Source organism: Anabrus simplex, chromosome 10, assembly GCF_040414725.1.
Source record: "Anabrus simplex isolate iqAnaSimp1 chromosome 10, ASM4041472v1, whole genome shotgun sequence".
In the NCBI taxonomy this organism is placed as follows: Eukaryota; Metazoa; Arthropoda; class Insecta; order Orthoptera; family Tettigoniidae; genus Anabrus; species Anabrus simplex.
In genome coordinates this window covers 8,156,023-8,180,137 of record NC_090274.1, presented here as the reverse complement: position 1 = coordinate 8,180,137, position 24,115 = coordinate 8,156,023, and the positions used below count along the sequence as shown (strand labels likewise).

The window sequence follows — 24,115 nt, the reverse complement described above, 5'->3', positions numbered from 1 at the left end:
GCCGCTTCCTTCCCACTCCTAGACCTCTCCTATTTTGTCGTCGCCATAAGACCTACTCGTGTCTGTGCGATGTAAAGCCAATGGAAAAAAAAAGTTAATGGTTCAATAAGTTAGCTTCTATTATCTCTGCAACACAACCGAAATTTATCGAGTCAACAAATTAATAGCTACCAGACAGATATGTCGCCATTCCAGAAACTCCAGATAGCTGATAAGATGTTTTTTTTTCCATAATGTGGAAACTTGGCCAATAAAATCAGAAGATCTAAACAGAATCGATGCTTTCAAGATGTGGTCGAACACGAAGGTGCTGAAGATATCGTGGAAGGGGAAAGAACTAATGAATCAATTCTCAGTTAACTCTATGTGAAGAAAAGGCTATCCTCCATTTATTACCAGAGAATTCTGCAATAACGTGTGCAATATTTTTACAATGTTGGGTTATCTATATGATTAATTCATTTTATAAACATGCAACATTTGGACTTTGTGTATTTTTAAGACTCAAGACTTGACAAGATGTCAATATGTCGTGCCATAAGATCCACAGACTTTTTATCTAATGGTTTTATTGTGTCCTTACCATAAGTTTTTAATGACTTTGTTTGTGACAAGACGTCTCGAAAGTGGGACGAAACACGTATCACTAATATATTTTAATGTAGTATTATCAATAAAGACTATTTATGGTATTGTAATGGTGGAACATTTGTTGTAATGATCTTCACAATACAGGCTCAAATATGAACTTTATCACGTGTAACAAAATACATCAAGACAAAGAAGTCAGATAGGGAAAGGCAAGAGTGAGGCTATGAAAGTGAGCAGCACACCACCGTCTAACAGACGTGTGTTTAAAACAAAACGCAAACCTTGGTAAGTATGGTGGTTTGTAGCAAACGGATGACCACAGTAAGTCTACTAAATAATTTTTTCAGCCAATGGGACTCCAAACTGGCTAACCACGTTGCCGGACCATTTACGTGATCAGGCAACTATGGAGTTATCGGCAGAGCAGGAACCTATATTCACTACCAATTCAATAGTAATTTGGTGCCCAGTTTGAATATAATAAAAAAACAACGGAATGCCACAAAACTTCCCGTGAACGCTTTCTTTCTGTAATCACAAACACTAGTTTGAAATTTAAAGACTTCAAGTACTTGACTCCTCTAAACTTTCCCCATCTAAACATCAACACTGAACCTTTCAAAATTATTAGGACAGAATCGTATGAGCCATAAGTTCAGTTACCACGCCACGTCTTCAGTGGAGACATCTAGGCACAATTGCACTGCCCTCTATTTCTTTCTCACGGATTTCTCATGTACGACGTGACTGTTTGGTGCACAAGACAGCCAACGCTTGAACTTTAATTTATCATTTGGGCTAGTGACAAACCCATTAGAGGGTCTAAGGGTGTAAGCCCCCAGGTTAGGGCCGCTGTTAGGCCTCTAGCATTCCGTAGGGCGATAGCAGCATATTCTACGTTGGACAGTGATGAAAGGCTGAATTAAATTATCATTCGGGCTAGTGACAAAACCATTAGCAGTGTTTTCATTGTGCGGGGATTGAAGACCGAATGTATTTGACTTGATTGTTGGGAATGACATCATCCGATTATGTCTCAGCCTATGGAAATGCTACTGCGTGGTTCAGCAATGAAGAACGGCGAGTGCTAAATTCCAGGAGGTTATGAAAGTAAATGTACTTCTGGGGGGCGGGGGTGGAGGTCCCTAGTTGTCGTAGTGAATACATCTCTCCTCTACAACACATTCCACATACGAGTTGTACTATTTCAAATCCATTATATTACTATAAAACTTGTGGTGCAGTTACTGAATTTCTACCGGGTATAATTCTAAGGAAGCAGAGCCAAGATCTTTCTGCAACTTACTAAGCTTTCTTGGCATTTATCTCAATGCACTTGGTGTAGGGTCACAAACAATAATCTTTCCTCCCATAATTTTTCACGCTCTTTAAGCATTTTTAACCTCAAAAATGGGAATGGATGCAACTTTGATTTTGAATCTAAAGTACTCACAGAATTCCACCACTATCAGTAAGATCTTTCAGCAGTCACTGGCTCGAGATGCCCTCCTTTGAAGAGAAAGGTTTCACCTTCTCATGAATCTACACGACCGCCCCCTACTTGCTTCAAACTGAGAGATTCCTATAATGATTTTCTTTACGATCTCCAGCACCTTTAACGGTACCATTTCATACAAAACTGAACAGCCATTGTTCCTTAATTCCATTAAATATTTTAACAGTTCCTTTTCAATTTCTGGATACTGGCCCGATTGTAGTCCTCGAAAGGAAAAGACTGGCTTTTTTGGCACACTCAAACTGTTCTTTTTGTTTATGCCAGTAAGAGTGCATGTCATGTCTTTACACAAAACGATTGCTGCTATTTTCAGCGAACATGATCGCCGTTAATTTAAAATGTGCATTGCAACTCCTGTTTTCCTCATCCATCGCTAAACACTACTCACGTAGGTAAAAAAAAAAAAAGCAAATGGTATGGAGACCAATATACGTTATAGACCAAGTGCGCATCACCCACGTGGTTACTATCAAGGTAGTTCTCTATATAATGCAACATAATTTTATTTTTCTAAAAGCAGGTTCATTTTATTGAGGATTAAAATACACCATGTTATTCCCCAATCCCTTTGCTGCAATACCTTATTTTTGAACATAATCTCTGATGGTTATGAATTTCATGTTTTTGGTCCGTATTGAACAATATATAAGTAATAATAATAATAATAACTTAAATGTTTCCACCTTTTCAATACAATATACTCACAAAATTACAAAATTATACGGTACTAGTTTCGACCCATCTAGGGGTCATCATCAGCCGTATTGGAGCAAAGATCATTTGTGGCGAAATCCTAAGACAATATTATTTTAAAGAATAACAAGTGAAATGAGATGTTATGGTAATAGTTAATAATACAAGGAATATACATAATAAGAGGTTTTTAACAAAGAATAAAGTATAAATGGGGTGTTGTAAAAATTATAATCATGGAAATCAGTAAGTTCTTGTATTGAAATGAAATATGGCTTAGGAAGAGGGCTTAAGGTGGGGCTGAAGGGTGCGGGAGAAAGTGTAATTGTCTTGGAAAAGTACCTTTGATTAAATTTAGGATTGAGTTTAGGTTGGCTGCATTATTGTTTCTGAGGAAAGTGATAAATAGATCGAAGAGTATGTTGGGTTTCTCTGAGATTTCATTGAGATTGTGACTGGCATTAAAGTATTGGTCTAGGTGTATGTAGTAATTTTCCATTATGTTCAGTAAAGGGCCCTTGTTTGCTAATACGAGGATGTCCATGTCTTGTTCAATATTGGTGAAATTATGGTTATAATCTTGCATGTGTTGGCCGATGGCTGAAAACTTGTTGTATTTTATTGCGTTAGTGTGCTCGTGGTATCTGATAATGAAGTTTCTCCCGGTTTGCCCGATGTAGGTTTTATTACAGGTGGTACATTTGATCCTATAAACTCCTGATTTTAAAAAACTGCTGGTCTTGTTGATATGTGAAGTATTGTATAAAACATTCATGTTCTTATTGTTGGTTTTGAAGGCTACTTTAACGCCTTGTTTCTTAAAGATGTTGGTTAACTTGTAGATATCATTATTGAACGTGAAGGTGGAAAATGTTAGAGGTTTGGTTATTTCTTTTTTGAGGGTAGTTTTTGGGCGATGTTTGTGTTTATTGATTATCCTTTCTATAAAATGATTGCTGAAGCCGTTGAATTTTGCGATTCCGCGGATTGTGTTGAGTTCGTTTTTTAGATCTTTATTGGACATAGGTATGCTGAAGGCTCGGTGAACTAGGCTGTTGTATGTGGCTCGTTTGTGGGACTGGGGGTGCACTGAATCTTGGCGAATGGTGGAGGCTGTTTGAGTGGGTTTTCTGAAAATTTTATAACTGAAAGAATCTGAGTTTCTAGTGATGGTTAAATCTAGAAAGTTGATTTTTTGATTTGATTCGGATTCTAGTGTGAATTTGATATGAGGATCAATATTGTTGAGTCTTAAGAGGGTGGTGGGTGCGTTAATTGATTTCTCATTCATGATTACAAAGACATCGTCGACATATCTGGCCCAAAAGAGAATGTTTTCGAATTCGTTGTCAATTTTGGTGTATTCGAGGAAGTCCAGGTATATTTCTGCTAAGATACCTGAGGCCGGTGACCCCATTTTCATTTTCAGAAAACCCACTCAAACAGCCTCCACCATTCGCCAAGATTCAGTGCACCCCCAGTCCCACAAACGAGCCACATACAACAGCCTAGTTCACCGAGCCTTCAGCATACCTATGTCCAATAAAGATCTAAAAAACGAACTCAACACAATCCGCGGAATCGCAAAATTCAACGGCTTCAGCAATCATTTTATAGAAAGGATAATCAATAAACACAAACATCGCCCAAAAACTACCCTCAAAAAAGAAATAACCAAACCTCTAACATTTTCCACCTTCACGTTCAATAATGATATCTACAAGTTAACCAACATCTTTAAGAAACAAGGCGTTAAAGTAGCCTTCAAAACCAACAATAAGAACATGAATGTTTTATACAATACTTCACATATCAACAAGACCAGCAGTTTTTTAAAATCAGGAGTTTATAGGATCAAATGTACCACCTGTAATAAAACCTACATCGGGCAAACCGGGAGAAACTTCATTATCAGATACCACGAGCACACTAACGCAATAAAATACAACAAGTTTTCAGCCATCGGCCAACACATGCAAGATTATAACCATAATTTCACCAATATTGAACAAGACATGGACATCCTCGTATTAGCAAACAAGGGCCCTTTACTGAACATAATGGAAAATTACTACATACACCTAGACCAATACTTTAATGCCAGTCACAATCTCAATGAAATCTCAGAGAAACCCAACATACTCTTCGATCTATTTATCACTTTCCTCAGAAACAATAATGCAGCCAACCTAAACTCAATCCTAAATTTAATCAAAGGTACTTTTCCAAGACAATTTCACTTTCTCCCGCACCCTTCAGCCCCACCTTAAGCCCTCTTCCTAAGCCATATTTCATTTCAATACAAGAACTTACTGATTTCCATGATTATAATTTTTACAACACCCCATTTATACTTTATTCTTTGTTAAAAATCTCTTATTATGTATATTCCTTGTATTATTAACTATTACCATAACATCTCATTTCACTTGTTATTCTTTAAAATAATATTGTCTTAGGATTTCGCCACAAATGATCTTTGCTCCAATACGGCTGATGATGACCCCTAGATGGGTCGAAACTAGTACCGTATAATTTTGTAATTTTGTGAATATATTGTATTGAAAAGGTGGAAACATTTAAGTTATTATTATTATTACTTAACATAATCTCTGTCAAATGATGTCGGAGCCAACATCGTGCTGCACTGATAACTTCCCCCATCATCCACATAGTGCTTCCCGCGGACAGCATCCTTCATTGGGCCAAACAGTTGGAAGTCAGAGGGCGCGTGATCCAGTCTGTAGGGTGGATGAACAACAGGCCACTAATGTTTTGTGAGGTCCGGTCGGGTGCGAAGACTCGTGTGAGGTCTTGTGTTGTCATGGAAATGGAGAAGTTTCTTTTTGCATTTTTGTGGCTACGAACACGCTGAAGTCGTTTCTTCAATTTCCTTAGAGTAGCACAATACACTTTAGACTTGATCATTTCACCACGAGGGAGGACACCGAACAGAATAACCCCTTCAGAGTGATGATGAATCATGGCTCGCTCAACGAATCACCGTGCTTTTGTTCACTGCCAGGTCTCCATAGATATTTCTGCAAGCACCTACGAATATCTGTGATGCCCTGGTTTTCTGCCGAAAGAAACTCAATAACTGCTCTCTGTCTGGTATGCACCTCCATTACAGGCGCCACTTTAAAGGCTACTTATAGCGCTGCCATTTATCAGAAATTAATGAAACTCTACGAGACGAAGCGAGAAGATTCAAAAATGTCCCAAAGAAGATTCCAATTTTTTTAAACCAAAGCTGGTTGAGACATAAAATGTGTCCCACACAAGCGCACTAGCAACGTGTGCATACACCAGCACTATATGTTAACGTGCCGACGGGTGCCACTAGTGCGGTGTTGCTGCTTGCCTTCTCAGTCACAACCTACAAACTAACGATGGTTTCACAACACCACATTTTGCAACAACAAAGAAAACGCACTGATCGCAGAAAAATTTTATGCAATCACAGCAGAAAATATATGCAATTCCCCCCCCCCATCTAACTTCCACAAGAAACTAAGGCAGGTAAACATGATATCACATCCATTATTGCGGGCTGTGAAAGCACAATTTTTAAAAAATTACCATTACGCTCCACACGAATGGCGAACACAGTAAGCCACGGATAATACCAGAGTGCTGAAATGATGAGGTTAGAAAGGAGAAAGTGCAGAAAGGGCTCGTGTCTGACGTAACCATCAGAGTGGACAAACTACGAGCTAAACTGTACATGCAACAGCATGCGATAAGAGTGCGATTTGAGATAACAGACCGAAGATACAGTGACCCAAGTCCGGACTTTGGAATTTTCACTTCCAGCTGAAGTAAGGAGCCGGAAGAAAATCTCAAATTTAAGATTGCATGCAGAGACTCCTTGCTGAATACTGCTGACTGTTTCATGTGACTGCTGATGTATGGTGAGGTGTGTGATTATACTGGTGTGATATGTAGGTTAGAAACATCAATTATTATTATTATTCTTATTATTTACGTGTAATAACCAGGTAGGTGCCTGTCCATGTTCATGTAGAGTAATCTCAGGAAGCACCACACAGATATTGATTTACATCAATGTATAGATCATTTATCAAAAACAGTTCAGGTGTACAAACCATTAACGAAAAAAAAAAAGGGAGCTGGGCAGTGGGAATTTTGGTTTGCAGTTTCTTGGCTTATTTTGTTTAAACCATTAACGACAGATCCCAAGTAACGGTGTGTGAGAAACAATTGTGGGTTATACAGCTCTACAAAAAAATGTTCCAGGTATTTATACCTACCTGAAAAAGGTGGTGTTTTTTATTATAGTTTACAGTAAAAATCAATCTTAAAATCAGAAACCATATAATAATAACTGAATCAGTCATTTAAGAAAGGGCGCATGCGCAGAATAAGAGCAAAAACTGATTTAAAAGCCAGCCTTGCTATTCACGTTAAATTGTCTTGACCGTTAGTGTAGATGGTTGTGGCTAGTTTACTTGATAGAATATCGAGTCAGGATGAAGGACTTTATGGAATTTGGCAGTTAAAGAAAATGGATATGTGCCCTTTTCCAAAATGGAGGAAAGAAAATCAGTTTTGCAGCAAACACACATTGTTTACTCAGATAAGGTTTTTTTTTTTTTTTTTGCTAGTTGCTTTACGTCGCACCGACACAGATAGGTCTTATGGCGACGATGGAACAGGAAAGGGCTAGGAGTGGGAAGGAAGCGGCCGTGGCCTTAATTAAGGTACAGCCCCAGCATTTGCCTGGTGTGAAAATGGGAAACCACGGAAAACCATTTTCAGGGCTGCCGACAGTGGGGTTCGAACCTACTATCTCCCGAATACTGGATACTGGCCGCACTTAAGCGACTGCAGCTATCGAGCTCGGTCCTCAGATAAGTTAGACACACTGTGTCGTTCTACAATGATCATCATTTGAATGATGACAGTCAATCAAAATCATTGTCCATTACACAAACATTTGGCCACCGAGTTCGACAGCTGCAGTCGCTTAAGTGCGGCCAGTATCCAGTAATCGGGAGATAGTGGGTTCGAGCCCCACTGTCGGCAGCCCTGAAGATGGTTTTCCATGGTTTCCCATTTTCACACCAGGCAAATGCCGGGGCTGTACCTTCATTAAGGGCACAGCGACTTCCTAGGCCTTTCCTATCCTACCGTCGCCATAAGACATATCTGTGTCGGTGCGACGTAAAACAAATAGCAAAAAATATTTGGCCACACAAGTATTTGATTGAAAACGTCTTCGTATTCCCCCAGAACGTCAATTCTAGACACTAGGTCATTCTTCTCGTGCCCATCAATTGGAATTGGTTCTTCGTACGCTAGTTCATTAGGAAGCTGGACAATGTCGTCTAGTTTCAAATGGAAGGTGTGTTCAATAAGGCTATTGATGAATTGTCTTATACGCACAATTCTTGGATCTTTGGTAGAGTAAAGGAAGTGCATCAATGATGCTGGCTGGAAACGAATTTTCAAGTCGGTAGGATTTCCCTTCCTCGAGGTTCATCTGACAGTCCTCCCTTCTTATATAATTTGGCCACCATACAGGAAAGTGCAGAATATTACTAGTCTCTACCAGAATGATGGTGAACTTGCCATGATGTTAAGACGCCCGTACGATGATTTGACAAGATTGCTTTACATCATAAATTCGATCAGTTTACTTTTCAGGTCTTTTAATGATAGCAAAATCTCTATCACAGGCATTGAATGAGTGCCCTTGCTAAGGGAAGAAATGGTGAATGCGCCCTTTCCTAAATGACTGATTCAATTAATGTTATTGGCTTTACGTCCCACTAACTACTTTTTTCGGTTTTCGGAGATGCCAATATGCCAAAATTTTGACACGCAGGAGTTCTTTTACGTGCCAGTAAATCTACCGACACGAGGCTGACGTATCTGAGCACCTTCAAATGCCACCGGACTGAACCAGGATCGAACTTGGCAAGTTGGAATCAGAATGCCAGCGCCTCAACCGTCTGACCACTCAGCTAGAAACCATATTTGAGGTTAATGGTGTACTGTATTCCTTTTCAAAATATGTTTTTTATTCAGTTCAATAATCTTATTAAGATAAAAATAACCTTTACAATATGTAATCTACATGACTGGTTTAGGAGTTATTGCAATAATAATAATATTGGCTTTACAGCCTACTAATGACATTTTTAATGATTTCTGAAGATGCCAATGTACCCAAATTTGTCCCACAGGTGTTTTGAGTTTTTTTATGTGCCACTAAACCTACCTACATGAGGCTGACCTATTTGAGCACCTTCAAATACCAACGGACTGAGCAAGGATCAAACCTGCATAGTTGGATTCAGAAAGCCAGCACTCTACCACTCTGTTATTTTAGTGAAAATTAATTACAGTAATGGTTTTAAATAGAGCAGGGGTGAGCTAACAGGCAGGTGGCCGGAAGATCCTTCGAAAAATGTTGTCCTGGCAAATAATGTTACAAAAAAAAATCTCATTTAGGGTCTATCATCATAAATTCGAAACTGCTCCCATGCAAAGCCAAAGGAGAGTTTACTAATAAATTAATAAATTGATTCTATAGGTCATGTATCTCTAACGTCTGTTATTTCAGGTTTGCACAAACAACAGTAAGATCTGAACACACAAAAACTACTCTGAGGTCTACTTGAGAAGTAACACCGAGACTCACCTGCATATTTCACCTCGTCAAAAGCCTTTCTCGCCTTCTTGAGTTCCTCGTTCATCGTGAGGAGGTCCTTTACCCTGGCATATTTACGCTGGTCCTTCCTCACCATGAACACTATGTCTTCCACCTGAACACGACCAGTGCGGCCCACCTCCATTGCCTTGTGAGTCTGGGAACAGTCAGAACACATTTGACATGTACTCCAGGATTCAGTGTAACTACGAGCTGATAACAGAGGGCACTTTGAACATCTCATGTGTTGTGTTGGTATGTTCTGTTCCTGTGTGTTTCCTATTATCAATGTACTACGTTTTGCCAATGATTCAGCATTATTATCAGTTGACATAAAAGAAGCAAAAACCCATATATCAGAACTTCAAAACATTGCAAATAAAATTGGCCTCAAAATATAATTTGAACAAAACAGAAATTATGTCTCAAAAACCAACACAACTAAAAGACATTACCATAAATGGTAATAAAATCAAAATACTAACTCAATTTAACCTCTTAACATAGCAATTATTTACAAAATTGTGATTATCTAATATTTTATTGTTAAAATGGACTCTTGACTGAAAAACAGTGACAGTGATAACAATGAAAGTAAATTTTGTGAACAACGAAATATAAGCCGCTGAAAAGTTCCTGTTTTAAAATCCTGAGTATACTCGTGATATTTTTATGGGTTCTTCTTTTAACTTACATGTAAAATAAATAACACAGCACTAAACAGCTGGCAAGTAAGAGAATATGACAATACTGTACAAGAAAGACAAGGATCAACACACAATGCTACATCACACTACTTACACATGTACCTGGATTACCTTCGTGCCCTCTTCCCTCTATCATCGCACACACAGAACTATCAGACTCACTAAACTCCATATCGAACTCTTCTTCAGTTTCCATTTTCACCTAACAGACAAAGTACACTTAGATAGCAATAAATACGGAAAGGCTGGGAACGAGCTGCCCGAGTCGCAGACATCTACTACGGTTGAGTAAGACATCTTTTGACAAAAATAGGAACCTGAAGTAATAATTTTATAAATATCTGGTGGAAATACTGAAAAACAGCAAGAAACAAGTACTGTATATTCGGGCCTTTAAATTACGCACCGATCAGCGAGTGACATTCTTGAGTATACTTGGGTTTTTATTTTATATAAATATATAAAATCCCAAGTATACTCGGGATTTTATGCTAAGAGAAGTATGCTTGGAGAAGTAAACAACACCCAAACAAGAACAAATAGATTAGCTAAAGCACAAAAATGAATATGGGACAAAAAGAAATGTCTATTTCGTCGCCATAAGACCTATCTGTGTCGGTGCGACGTAAAGCCCCTAGCAAAAAAAAAAAAGTCTATAAATGCAAAAATAAAACACTACATCATCATTTCCCTTTATCCAGCTGTAGCCACACAGTTATAAAGCAAGAAGCTACACATGAAGCAGAAGCACTTTTTCATCGGAATTAATAATCAACAGACAGAGAGACTTCAGAAAATTGAAAGGAGGATTGGAAGAACCTGCATCAACAAAAAATACCAGAAAGATGGACAGTGGTGGATAATACCTAACAAAGTCGTATTCAATTACAGATACTATGCATAAGAGGAGACCGAGATTCTTTGGTCACATCATGAGGATGCAGGATTCAAGACTTCTGAAACAACGAGAAGACCACAATCTCGTCTCAAAAAAATACCACAACAGGATGTAAATGGATCACAGAAGTAAGGGAGGATCTGAAGGAAATAGGCCTTGTAACACAAGACACCACTAATAAGATAAAATTGAATACAAAACTCAAGAATACAAACCTCCGCTTTACCCTTTACACACACTTTCAACCGAGGAAAAGGCACGAAGATTGGAGCGTCTGAAGAAGTACTGGGAGGACTGCAAAGCCCGAACAATCCCTTCAAAGAGACCTGAACGATGGACTGACTAAAGTGATCCTATGCGGTCATAAAACAAGAGGAAGAATCTACTACGTAGAGTTGTAGAAATAAAGCCATGTCCATGTAACATATTTCCTTCTTCTTCCTCTTCTACGTGTGAGGAATGTGCCGGGAAAGTTTGGCCTACCTTATTGCTGTTGTTGGTGTTGTAACCTATCACTTGAGGTAACTCCAATACAAAATTGATATCTGTAAACAACAGTAATATACAAATAACACTAATAAAGTACAGATGTATTAGGAACAGTCTTGTTTCATCACGTTCCTGGATGTACACTGAAGTAGATGTTTTTTTAAGTGCATCACTGATCCAGTAATTTTGCAGATGGTACACTTTTCTGACGGGTATATTTTGATTCTAGCTAGATGTGCAGTCAAATATAATTTTTTTTTTAAAGGATGGAGCTACTCCAGTTCTGGTAATACTGCTAACTGAATGGAAATGAAATCTCAATTGAATAGTATGATCGATCTATATGAATTTTCTAAACTGTTGTTTCTGTATAGGAGTTCTAGGTTGTTCCTGTGATGTACCTCGATTTTCCTCACTCATGTTCAAGCTTAACCTGTATTTTGACTTCGCTGTGTAAATAACAACAGTATTTAAAGCGTTGCAATTATATCACCAGATATCTCACGGCGATATATAATGGTTTCATAATTCTTGTATCAGAGGTTGCCAATATGAATCTCAAAGATAACCGAGGTCTACGATTCAGCACTAGGGAGCCGAAGTATCACTAAAAGTTTCGCGTACTGTACTAGTGCAACCCCCCCCTCTTTTTTTCCTAGCTCAAACTCAAACTGGAAGACAACCATCTAGAATAGAGCAGCAGCACTAAATATCTAGGTGCGACACTGGACAACAAATTAAATTGGGAAAACCAAGTGAGCAAAACATCTGCAAAGCTAATAAAAGGATTAACCTGATGAAGAGACAAGCAGGCACTAAATGAGGATGTACACACGGCACACTCAACATCACCTGAAACACGTATGTGAAACCTAAAATTAAATATGGAAGTGAGGTAACAGTCACAGGAAATAAAACATGTCTAGAACAACTGGAAAGAATACAATCAAAAGCCCTAAAATTAATGTCAGGAGCAGTTAAAATAACACCAATCACAGACTACGGCTATATACAAATAACTCACCAATACAAAGAGAAATACAGAAACAAGCTGCAAAAAACTTAGTTAAAAAGCAAGCATCACAAAAAGCAAACTGGATACCCAGAATAAAACACAATGAATGACTAAAAACTCAAGAAACGCCTATAACCGCTAGTAGAAATATTTTAAAAGCACTAAGTATATCATCCGAAATTGAAACCACCCCTGAATCAATCTCACTGGACTACACCTCAATACAAACCAACTGATCTCTCCCAGCTAATCTCAAGGAAGAGATGGTATGTCAGTAATGCTGAGCTCAGCACTTGGTATGCTAAATGAAGAATATCCTGAAGATCAGTGGTTAAGTCTTCACAGGCGGCTCACAAACAGATGACAAAGGAGAAGGCGCTGGAGTTTTCTGCCAATTATTCTCACAATATGCTCCAGTAGGCAGATATAATAACTTCGATCATTACTTGAGCCCTAGTGACATGACTTTCACACCCGTGGAACAACTGTCGTTTGTTTACACACTCGTGGCCTTTCTCAAGAAGGATGTTGTCAAGTGGTGCTCAGTGCTGCCAACCTCTGTACTTAGGAACTAACGAGTGAGTGGTGCTTCGATAGCTGGTGGTGGTGATTATTGTTACACGATTGGTGGGAACTTGTTCATGCCGTGCGGATGTTAGGACAGGATCTGGACAACACCTGTGATATAGAAACAAGCAAAGGGGGTCTGACCTGCAAACTTAACAAAACCACAATTCGGAAGATTCTGATATGAAAATCAGGAGATACAATTGGTCAAAACTGCTTATTCTACGTGTCTTGAGCAGTACAGGAGTACTATCGTATATATTATAACACTTATTGTCTCCAAACCCGACTGTTGCTATACGAGGTTACAAGGCTAAAAATTACATGTCTCTTTTCCCCCCAAAGGAAGTATATATGTGAGATGATCGGTCTCTGATAAGCCTTCTGAAAATAGTATGAACTCATGCTTCACACGTGTGAATCAGTCATGCACTTAGATGCCATTACTTAGCAAATGCATAAATTAATATACTGCACCATTATAAGTTTCATTTCCGTATTGATTGGATGCACGTATATAGACAAGAAAGATGTTCCACCTATCAATACTTTATTTATTATAAACACATTCACCTCAGTAGGAGGCCAAAACCGGTACTGACCTGAATCTGTTTATAATAAATGAAGTATTGATAGGTGGAACATCTTTCTTGTCTATATACGTAATACAACGTGCGTTCCATAAGTAATGCGACCAATTTTTTTCTGAAGCAACTGTACAAGCAGCGTGTTCTAACCTGCTGGGCTAGGTGGAGGGGGGGGGGGTGTTAGCTTCAAACACTCTTTGTCTCATTCGGCAGCGAGCTGCTGGAGAGTCAGGACGTGCGTTTCCGTCAAGCCCATTTTGAGTTCATGTAACACGGCACAATGGATCGTTTTGTAGAGCAACGGTACGCTATCAAATTTTGCGTTAAACTTGGGAAGTCCACCACCGAAACGTTTCCATTACTTCAGCAGGCCTTTAGGACTGATTGCTTGTCCAAATCACAAGTTTTCCGATGGCACAAGTCGTTCATGGAGGGCCGAAAAGAGATCACCGACGAACCTCGCTGTGGACGGCCGTCAACCTCATTAATCGACGAAAATGTGACGCATGTGCGCGATTGTTTGAACTCTTGACAGACGGCTGAGCCTTCAATTGATAGCACAAACTCTAAACATGGCAAAAACAACCGTTTTCCACATTGTGACCGAAGATTTGAACACGAGAAAGGTGTGTGCCAAACTGGTCCCAAAAGTGTTGACCGACATGCGAGTACTTCGGTGCCGAGAAATGTTGGAATTGTGTGAAAATGATCCTAATTTTTTTAACTCTCAGTTATCAATGGTGATGAGACATGGATTTTTGAGTATGGCCCTGAGAAAAAAAGGCAGAGTTCAAAGTGGGACACCCCATCGTCGCCCCGTCCCAAGAAGGCACGCATGAGCAAGTCCAGGATCAAAACCATGCTCATTGTCTTCTTTGACATTACAGGCATTGTCCACCATGAATTTGTACCTACCGGGACTACAGTGAACTCAGCTTTCTACTTGGAAGTGCTCAAAAGACTGAAAAGGAGGGTCTCGCGCTGCCGAAGCGACATCAAGGACACGTGGAAAGTTCATCACGACAACGCGCCAAGTCACAGCGCCTTCATCGTCAACGACTTCCTGGCCAGGACCAACACCCCAGTGGTTCCCCAGCCTCCCTACAGTCCTGACCTGGCTCCCGCTGACTTTTTTTTGTTTCCTCGGTTAAAAGGAGTCATGAAAGGAAAACACTGCGACACGATTGAAAGAATCCAGGCGCATGTTACATCGGCTCTAAATGACATTCCGGAAAAGGCCTTCCAGGCATGGAAACACTGCCTCCAGAAGTGTATCGACACAAGAGGGTGCTATTTTGAAGCTTTTTGATTATTTGTACGAATATATTCAACAAATTATTTTTTATGAATTTGGTCGCATTATTTATGGAACGCATCTTGTATATTGCATCAAGCGCCCGCGCAATTATGCGAAGCGCAATGCTATTTTTATCAAGTAATATATTAAAATTTGCCAGAATTGTCTTCAAATAGCTCCTAAAATCTCTAGAAAATTCACTAGTCGATATCTTTGAAATTCTGTTGCTGAATTATTTAAAAACTCCAAATCTAGCGACTAGTCTCCAGAATAGACTAGACTGATATGAACGAACACAAATATAGCACACGAGAATGAGAGATTGACAATCGATATACGCATTGCGATATACATCGCACATTCACACGCATCTCTCGTATTAATAAACATTGATATTTCATTTGAAAGTAGCCAAAGTGTGAAGGACTTACGACCACTGGCATACAAAGCCGAAATGGCGGGATTTGAAAACAAATGTTTGAAATTCACAAAAAAATAAGCTAAAATCAGGAGAAATAATAGAATAATCAGGAGGCGGGAAAAACTGTCGAAAATCGGGAATCTCCCGCCTAAATCGGGAAGCTGGCAGGTATGCCCTAGGTTAGAAGCCGCAAAGCAGCCATAGGCCCCTAGTTGCAAGTGGCAACACGATTGGTCTGGACTGGTTCTTGCTGTGCGGACGGTTAGGATAGGATCTGGACAAGACCTGTGTTAAAGGGACAAGCAAAGGGGGGTTCGAGTTAGGTTACATTTCCTTGCAGTTTTATTGTGCCGGGGTTGGTAACGGATTATGATTAACATTACTGACGGGAATGAGATCACATGCCACTTTACGCTGGCCAACTGGAATGCAAGTAGCTACATCAGAAATGAAAATGATGTGTAGTACTCTTCACTAGGTTATAAAAGTAAATGTAGTTCTTGGGATGGGATGGTGGGTTCCTGGACATCGCAATGAACACATCTCTCCTCTGAGACGCATTCCAAGTAAGATGTGATTCATTTTCACTCACTTATAACGTTATAAATATCTTGTCACTAGGGCTGGAGTTTTACCTAACTTTGATGGAGAAACAGAAGCCATCTATCTTGCCCTACAAAATCTAATTTATAGAATCAATTCATTTTAAAAAGCAGTCAGATTCACTAGCTGCCATACAAGCAGTATCCTTAAACAGCAAACTCATTTCATCGAGAATTCATGACATTAAACATCTACTAACAAAATTCAAAACTTTAAAGAGAAACATTCATCCCACACAATGTCACCTAAACAACAAATACTGGTAGAAGAAATGTCCAAACATTGAGCTGACAGTTCCCTCCTGTATCTCACCATCTCAGTAATGAACTCGATGACGAGATCTTCCAACAAATCCACACTTTCAGTATACGGGTTCTGATCATCTCCAAATCCATACATCATGCAGCGCAGCTCCTTGGAGAAGAGCCGCTTACGGCCGGAGAGAGTGGCTCCAAGAGGAGCTTCCGATTCTTCCTCTTCGAACTGTGGAGCAAAATAAGAAACATCAGTCTGGTACACAACGGAACTATATCCTAACATGAATTAGCTGCCTTCATAGATCAGTGGTAGCGTGTTGAATAAGTTTGCAGCTTTGACTTTGGCTACAGTAACTTAATTTATAAAGGGCTGCCAAATTTTGTTACCCTGTATAATTCCTGTGAGCCAAGGGGTGGTAGATGGAGAAAGGGCAAGCCCCACATACACGAAAGTGCCTCCACCTAACAATCTAACATCTAACAATGTGATATCAGCCCCAGTCTTGAATGCCAAGAATAATAGCCGAGAAGATTTGTCATGCAGACCATACGACCCAATGTAATCCGTAAGCATTTGGGCTGAGTAGCAGTTGCTTGGTAGACCAATGGCCAGATGGGGCTGATAGCGCCAGAAGATTTGTTTATTTCTTAATATAGTGTTCTCCCCAGAAATTTTTGTTTGTGGGGTGGCAGGAATGAGTAGCCGGGCGGGGAATACTGCACTACGTAGAAAATGAATATGATAAAATTTCAACTTATACCCCTCAGGCCATGAACATTAATATTAGGCAAGTAAAGATTAACTGCAAAAATGAACTACTTTAGTGTTATCACGAAGAAGACATAACAGAGTATTATCGGCACACTTTATCTTGGTGCATTTGTGTACGGGGGTGAGGAGTAAGGAGGGAGCTGTCCCCGTTCCGATAGTGCTGCCAACTGAATGAAAATATGAACTGAATCGAGAATATGATCGATGGATATGAAGTTTCTAAACCGTTATAATCTTAAGCCAACAACTATGTCACATACACATTATATAACATTTCTCGATGCGAATCTTGCTCCTAACATGAATTCTATAGTTTGGCTTTGCTGTGTAAACAACAATAGTACTAGTACGTAAAGTGTACGCCAGATGTCGCACAACGATGCTTAAGCGATTCATAGTTTGTGTTTCAAAGGTTGCCAGTACAAACATCGAAGATTACCGAGGTCGACCGATTGAGCACTAGGGTGTAAATGCACCAAGATAAAGTGTGCCGAAAATAGTTTGAACTTCTAGTGTTCTACTGCTCGTTGATAATCACTCATTTGCTGTGGAGAGCCAGACAGGTTAGTTAAGTCCTGTGGAATCGAGTGCTCGCATGCGATTCCAAGCTAATCCAGACACCGCGAGTGCACGACACTAAGTGATAAGCTGAACTCCTATATAAGATTTTTCATTTAAATAAACAGTTTTACAGTGTTTACATTTTAATTTGGAACACATAATGACAAATATGTGTAGCCCCCGTGGCTCAAGCGGCAGCACGTCGGCCTCTCGCTGCTGGGTTCCATGGTTCAGATCCTGGTCACTCCATGTGAGATTTGTGCTGGAAAAAGCAGAGGCGGGACAAGTTTTTCTCCGGGTACTCCGATTTTCCCTGTCATCTTTCATTCCAGCAACACTCTCCACTATCATTTCATCTGTCAGTCATTAACCATTGCCCCAGAGGAGTGCGTCAGGCTTTGGAAGCCGGCACAATTCCTATCCTTGCAGCAAAATGGGGCTTCATTCATTCCATCCCTGACCCAGTCACTGACTGGAAAACAGGTTGTAGGTTTTCAATGACTGAAACATGTATTAATATTACGTAAACTAAGCGAGTTAGGAGCGCGTAGCTGTGAGCTCGGATTCAAGAAATAGTGGGTTCGAACCCCGCTGTCGGCAGCACTGAAGATGGTTTTCCGTGGTTTCCCATTTTCACACCTTAATTAAGGCCATGGCCACCTTCTTTCCACTCTTAGCACTTTCCTACACCATCTTCGCCATAAGACCTATCTGTGTCAGTGCGACGTAAAGCAACTTGAAATATTATGTAACTAACAGATATCTAGGTTATGATAGCCAGGCGGTCAGTGAAAACGAAAAGTTCCTAGGGAGAACACTGTAATATCATTACTGTTGGCATGTTAGATATTCACAATTAAATTTATACAGTTGTAGGTTCTAGGATGAGGTCACCTGATTTATCCAAAATGCAATTCATTACCCTTTTCCAGCCTTTTGCAAGGTTTTTTTATTACAGCACAGAAAGGTTTCCCTGCTGCCTGACCAAGCCTTTCCTGGTTGTTATCAAAATATTCCCCTAATTTCTTCTTATCCTCTACACCTCTTTCAGCAGAACTCCAGAATGTGCTCCAAAGACTACTCGATCCACAGTAGCATGTTCCCGGTTGCAGAATGACTCTTTTGTTGCTAGTAGCAGAGTTACTTCCTATGAGCTGTTGCCAACTGTTCTCAGCTACAAGTACTCTTTCTTTATTGATCTGCGTACGTCCTGGCCAGCAACAAAACCTGTTGGTCTACCACACCATGGGTACGTAGCACAGAGCCTCTCAAAGGGAGCGTAGGCACAGTTTCATATCAAACCACTGCCCTAACAGCAAATACATGGTTATATTTCAATAAGTTGGTAGAGAAATCTTGAATTCTGGGAGTCATGCTGAATTATGTTAATATATGCCAATGGTAGTGATAACTGCTGCATGAAGTATGGAAAAAGATCCATTATTTATGGTAAGTTGTTTAATTACAAAAGTATAGTAAATATATTTCTAGGGGTGGATTGGTAGGCCCTTAGCCTTGCCAATGAATGCTCCACAAGTTATACTACATAAGATTAATTAACTCTTTGAAATAATTTAATTTATGCTGAGATTTATACCATGTAGTATTACCACTACCTCTACCAGTTTTGAACCAGACGTAACAGGTTCATGAGCTCGACACTGTACCACTGATCCAGAGAAACATGAACACAAATATTTATTTCACATGCTGGGCTAGAATTCAAAATAAAAGCCATTGACGTTGCTTTAAGTAAAGAAACCTATTCTATTCTGGTGTGTGCATTAGTAATCTTAATTAGTGTCAAGATTTTGAAGGAAGCAACTACTTACTGTATCCTAGCTACCGTTCCAGCAATGAACTAGAAAGCCATGAAAAACTACTTCCAGAATGGCCAAAATGGCATTTTGACCCAAAAGTATTAGCTAAGGCTGAACACATATTAGTTCCTAACACCATGGCAAAACTAGGAGTACTAATCAAAATATATCCAATAGTGTCGAAGCATGTCCGGTATTTCAAGCTAATTACATGCACTCACAACAGACAGAAATTTTAAAATATGTCGAACAAGTATAAACTTAATTATTTTTTTAAGAGTAGCATTATGAAATTGACTCAGCAGTATGTTCAGAGCTGTCAGTGGAGATATGGCATGGAATGACATTAGTAGACAAATAAGGTTAAGTGGTGTTTTTAGAAGTAGGAAAGACAAATTTTGAATTCAAGAAGACAAATTGGGGAAGATATTCGGTTATAGGAAGAGGAGTTAGGGATTGTAATAACTGACCAAGACAGCTATTCAATAAATTTCCGACTTGTTTGAAACTACAGTACTTAAGAAAAGATAAGGTAAACAACTGATAGGGAATCTGTCACATGGGTGACTCTCCTAAATGCAGATTACTATCAACAACACAATGGCCTCTGTTGACAATTCGAGAGATAGCAAAAACCCTTTCCTCAGTATTTTTCTGACATTTGAAACATATGGTCTCTCGAATAAAAAGTTACAACGTACCTGTTCAAAACTTTCGTCAGCTGCAGTCATTTCATAAAAGTTTATCCTTTGCCTAAGATATAAAATAGCTCTTATGATAAATAACAATACTCATAAACTAGAATTACGAAGAAACGCTGAATTCACAATATCCTCTTCGCACAAAACCAGCACACAACCTGAGTCAAAATATGTAAACAAAATTAAAAGAACGTTCCAGTTTTCCAGTAATCAGTAATCAGCTGCTTCTTCAACGAATTTCTATCAAGTTTGTTTGTCTGGGCCAAAGGAAATTATAAGCAGCCATCGGATAGATCGAGCAGGCAGTGGCTAAGACGTAAACGCTCCATACGTGAGTTTCTAATAGATAGCGATTACTCACATCGCCGCCTGAGTGCGCCGTATCCATCTTCCTTGTTTGGTTTGTCCCCTTCCAAGAATTCCCTGACGATGAGAATTTATAATATTTTAAACGTTCGTAAAGCCAGTTTTATTTGTGAAACTGAAAAATGTTCGAAGTCGTATCTTTCATGTTTCTAACAGAAAACGAAATATTCAAATGCGCCTTCTTAGCGAGTAGTCTCTTCATTTTTGAACATGTGCATGTCAAACACTGCTAGAGATCGGGCCAGCTAGGAAGACATCTGGGAGCGCATGCGCACTTTGGACTGTCTCGCGTAGCGTATCCCCTACTAACAGAGCTCCTGCTACAAGGACAGCTCAGTGCATAAGTTTACACTCAGCTGCCGCGCTCTGCTTTCTAATTTCCCGTTGAGTAGTAACTTGGTTAGTGGTGGTGTACGTTAGGCCTATCTGTGACAGTATGGAAGGCGTTAAAAGTAGCGTGCATCGTAAGGTGTTAAAGAGTCAGACTCGTGCAGCAATCTTGAACGTTATAGACTTTATGGAAAGGGAGGCAATGGAAGAAAAGTTCGTGATAGATTGTAAAAAAGTGCAGGAAAGAGTAGCAGCAGCTGTTGGAGTGTCAGAAAGTTCTTTGGTACGGATTACGGATTAAGAGCGAAAAACGAAAGAATTAGGAAAACCTATGGATAGTCTGTTTGAAACACCAAACAAAAATAGAATGCGCACAAAGAATATTACTGGATTGGACGACTTTGACGAAGGTGCCGTACGTCGTATTGCTAGCAATTTTTATTTAGATGAAAAAATGTTTACCTACAGTTTCAAAAATTCGTGCAAAGTTAGGTAAAGACTTAAAGTTCAAAGAATCCAATACTAGTGTCAAGCGAATTCTTCAATGTTGTTTCTGTACCTGAGAACAAATGTTGAACAAATGAGACGTCAAATTGAATGTGCACTCGTAACTTTCCTCAGAATCAACCAATTTGAATAATTAAGAGCTGAAATGAAAGAGGTTGATCCACTGAGTGTTCTTGGGCCAAACCGAACTCCGTACCTCAATTAGAACCAAAGATATCATTGCTTCAAAGAGACAAAAAATTGAAAAAATCAAATAATTTGAGGAAGGCGGAAGTTAAGTGATTTATAGTACCTAATGACAAATCTGTGCATGAATACCTTTCAGTTAAAAAAAGAATAAAGGAAATCGACCGGATAGAATGGCCGGACTGACTGACTTTAGTTTTCATAAATTTTTTAATATATAGATTATTATTATTATTATTATTATTATTATTATTATTATTATTATTATTATTATCGAATTATTTTACATGACGTGGCTCAGGTTATGAAGCCTGCTGTTATTGCAAACCATATTCTACACTGTACATCTACAGCGTCGTAAAGTTAATTTTACATCAAATTATAATTTAAAAATAAGGACTACGCAAATTGATACACGGAAACGATTTTGACAGCTACTGTAATGAGAGGTTAAATTATGTTGTAACTCCTTCAATCTATCTGTCATCTGTAACACTTCTAAATGCATTCATTTCGGCTTGGTATGTCGGTAATTTACAGCCGGAAGGGAATTCCACGATCTGAAAATCTGCGGAATGTTACATGTCAGTTATAACAAATATTTCGGATCAACTGTACGTCGCCACAACACTGAGCGAGAAGGGGAAGTCAGCGTTCTCGCTCCCACGGCTCTGCTTTCTCACTCGCACACTTCCCCTCACCGGATGTCTTCCTAGCTGGCCCGATCTCTATTACTGAAGTGTTTTCAACTCTCCCTGAAGGGAGAGGCGGGTCTATTAGACGGTAACGTCTTTGTCTTTCTTTCGTCGATGTCTTCATATTTCGAAGTACCTACCGGTAACCGATCCCTTCCATTATTTCTCTCTGATTAGTGTTAATAGAGAATGGTTGTCCATTTGTACTTCCTCTTCAAACAATAATCACCACCACCATTAGTGTTAATAGAGGATGGTTGTCCATTTGTACTTCCTCTTAAAACAATAATCACTACCACCATTAGTGTTAATAGAGGATGGTTGTACAGTTGTACTTCCTCTTAAAACAATAATCAACACCACCATTAGTGTTAATAGAGGATGATTGTACAGTTGTACTTCCTCTTAAAACAATAATCAACACCACCATTAGTGTTAATAGAGGATGGTTTTACAGCTGTACTTCCTCTTAAAACAATAATCACCACCACCATTAGTGTTAATAGAGGATGGTTGTCCTGTTGTACTTCCTCTTAAAACAATAATCACCACCATTAGTGTTAATAGAGGATGGTTGTACAGTTGTACTTCCTCTTAAAACAATAATCAACACCACCATTAGTGTTAATAGAGGATGGTTGTACAGTTGTACTTCCTCTTAAAACAATAATCAACACCACCATTAGTGTTAATAGAGGATGGTTGTACAGTTGTACTTCCTCTTAAAACAATAATCAACACCACCATTAGTGTTAATAGAGGATGGTTGTACAGTTGTACTTCCTCTTAAAACAATAATCAACACCACCATTAGTGTTAATAGAGGATGGTTTTACAGCTGTACTTCCTCTTAAAACAATAATCACCACCACCATTAGTGTTAATAGAGGATGGTTGTCCTGTTGTACTTCCTCTTAAAACAATAATCACCACCATTAGTGTTAATAGAGGATGGTTGTACAGTTGTACTTCCTCTTAAAACAATAATCAACACCACCATTAGTGTTAATAGAGGATGGTTGTCCTGTTGTACTTCCTCTTAAAACAATAATCACCACCACCATTAGTGTTAATAGAGGCTAGTTGTCCAGTTGTATTTCCTCTTAAAACAATAATCACCACCACCATTAGTGTTAATAGAGGCTAGTTGTCCAGTTGTATTTCCTCTGAAAACAATAATCAACACCACCATTAGTGTTAATAGAGGATGGATGTCCAGTTGTATTTACTCTTAAAACAATAATCACCACCACCGTTTGTGTTAATAGAGGAGTGAAAGGGTTTACCCTAATGGCCACACATGCTTCGCAGCGACGTGGCATGCTCTCTATCAGATGGTCCAAGAGCTCTTGTGACAGTCGATCCCATTCCTCCGAAAGGGCAATGCGAAGGTCTTGGAGGATCCTTGGTGGAGCCTGGCGGGATGCGAGTCGCCTCCTCAATGCATCCCAGGCATGTTCAATAGGATTCAGATCTGCAGACCTCGCTGGCCAGTCCATGCGATTAATGTCTTCCCCAGCCAGAAGTGCATCCACCAGAGCAGCGCGGTGCGGTCGGGCATTACCGCCCATTAAGAGGAAGTCTGGACCAACCGCACCTCTGAAGAATCGAACATGTAGTCTCAGTATCTCATCCCTGTATCTCCGAGCGTTAACAGTGTTCCTCGGACCACCCATGGAAATGTGCAGGTCCGTACGGATAATCAACATGATGCCGCCCCACACATGACGCCACCACCACCATACTGGTCCCGGTCCACAATGTACCTGCGGTTGTATCGGCTACCCGGTTCTCTCCAGATTAATGCGCGACGGTAATCGTTCTGCAAACTGACGTGGGATTCATCTGTGAAGAGCG

The 24,115-nt window shown here is 39.5% G+C and overlaps 1 protein-coding gene across 3 annotated transcripts in view; it reads right to left on the bottom strand.

Moving 5' to 3' along the window:
- Positions 1-20,402, bottom strand: part of Taf13 (TATA-box binding protein associated factor 13) — a 42,679-nt gene extending 22,277 nt beyond the window's left edge. For all 3 annotated transcript variants that reach the window (XM_067154976.2, XM_067154973.2, XM_067154974.2), the window contains exons 1-3: positions 20,175-20,402; positions 16,376-16,546; positions 9,471-9,636 (exon numbers count right to left, since the gene is read on the bottom strand). In XM_067154976.2, coding sequence (XP_067011077.1) covers positions 9,471-9,636; positions 16,376-16,546; positions 20,175-20,204 — 367 coding nt within the window. In that variant the 5' untranslated portion in view covers positions 20,205-20,402. The remainder of the gene's footprint in view (positions 1-9,470; positions 9,637-16,375; positions 16,547-20,174) is intronic.
- Between the last annotated feature and the right edge of the window lie 3,713 nt (positions 20,403-24,115).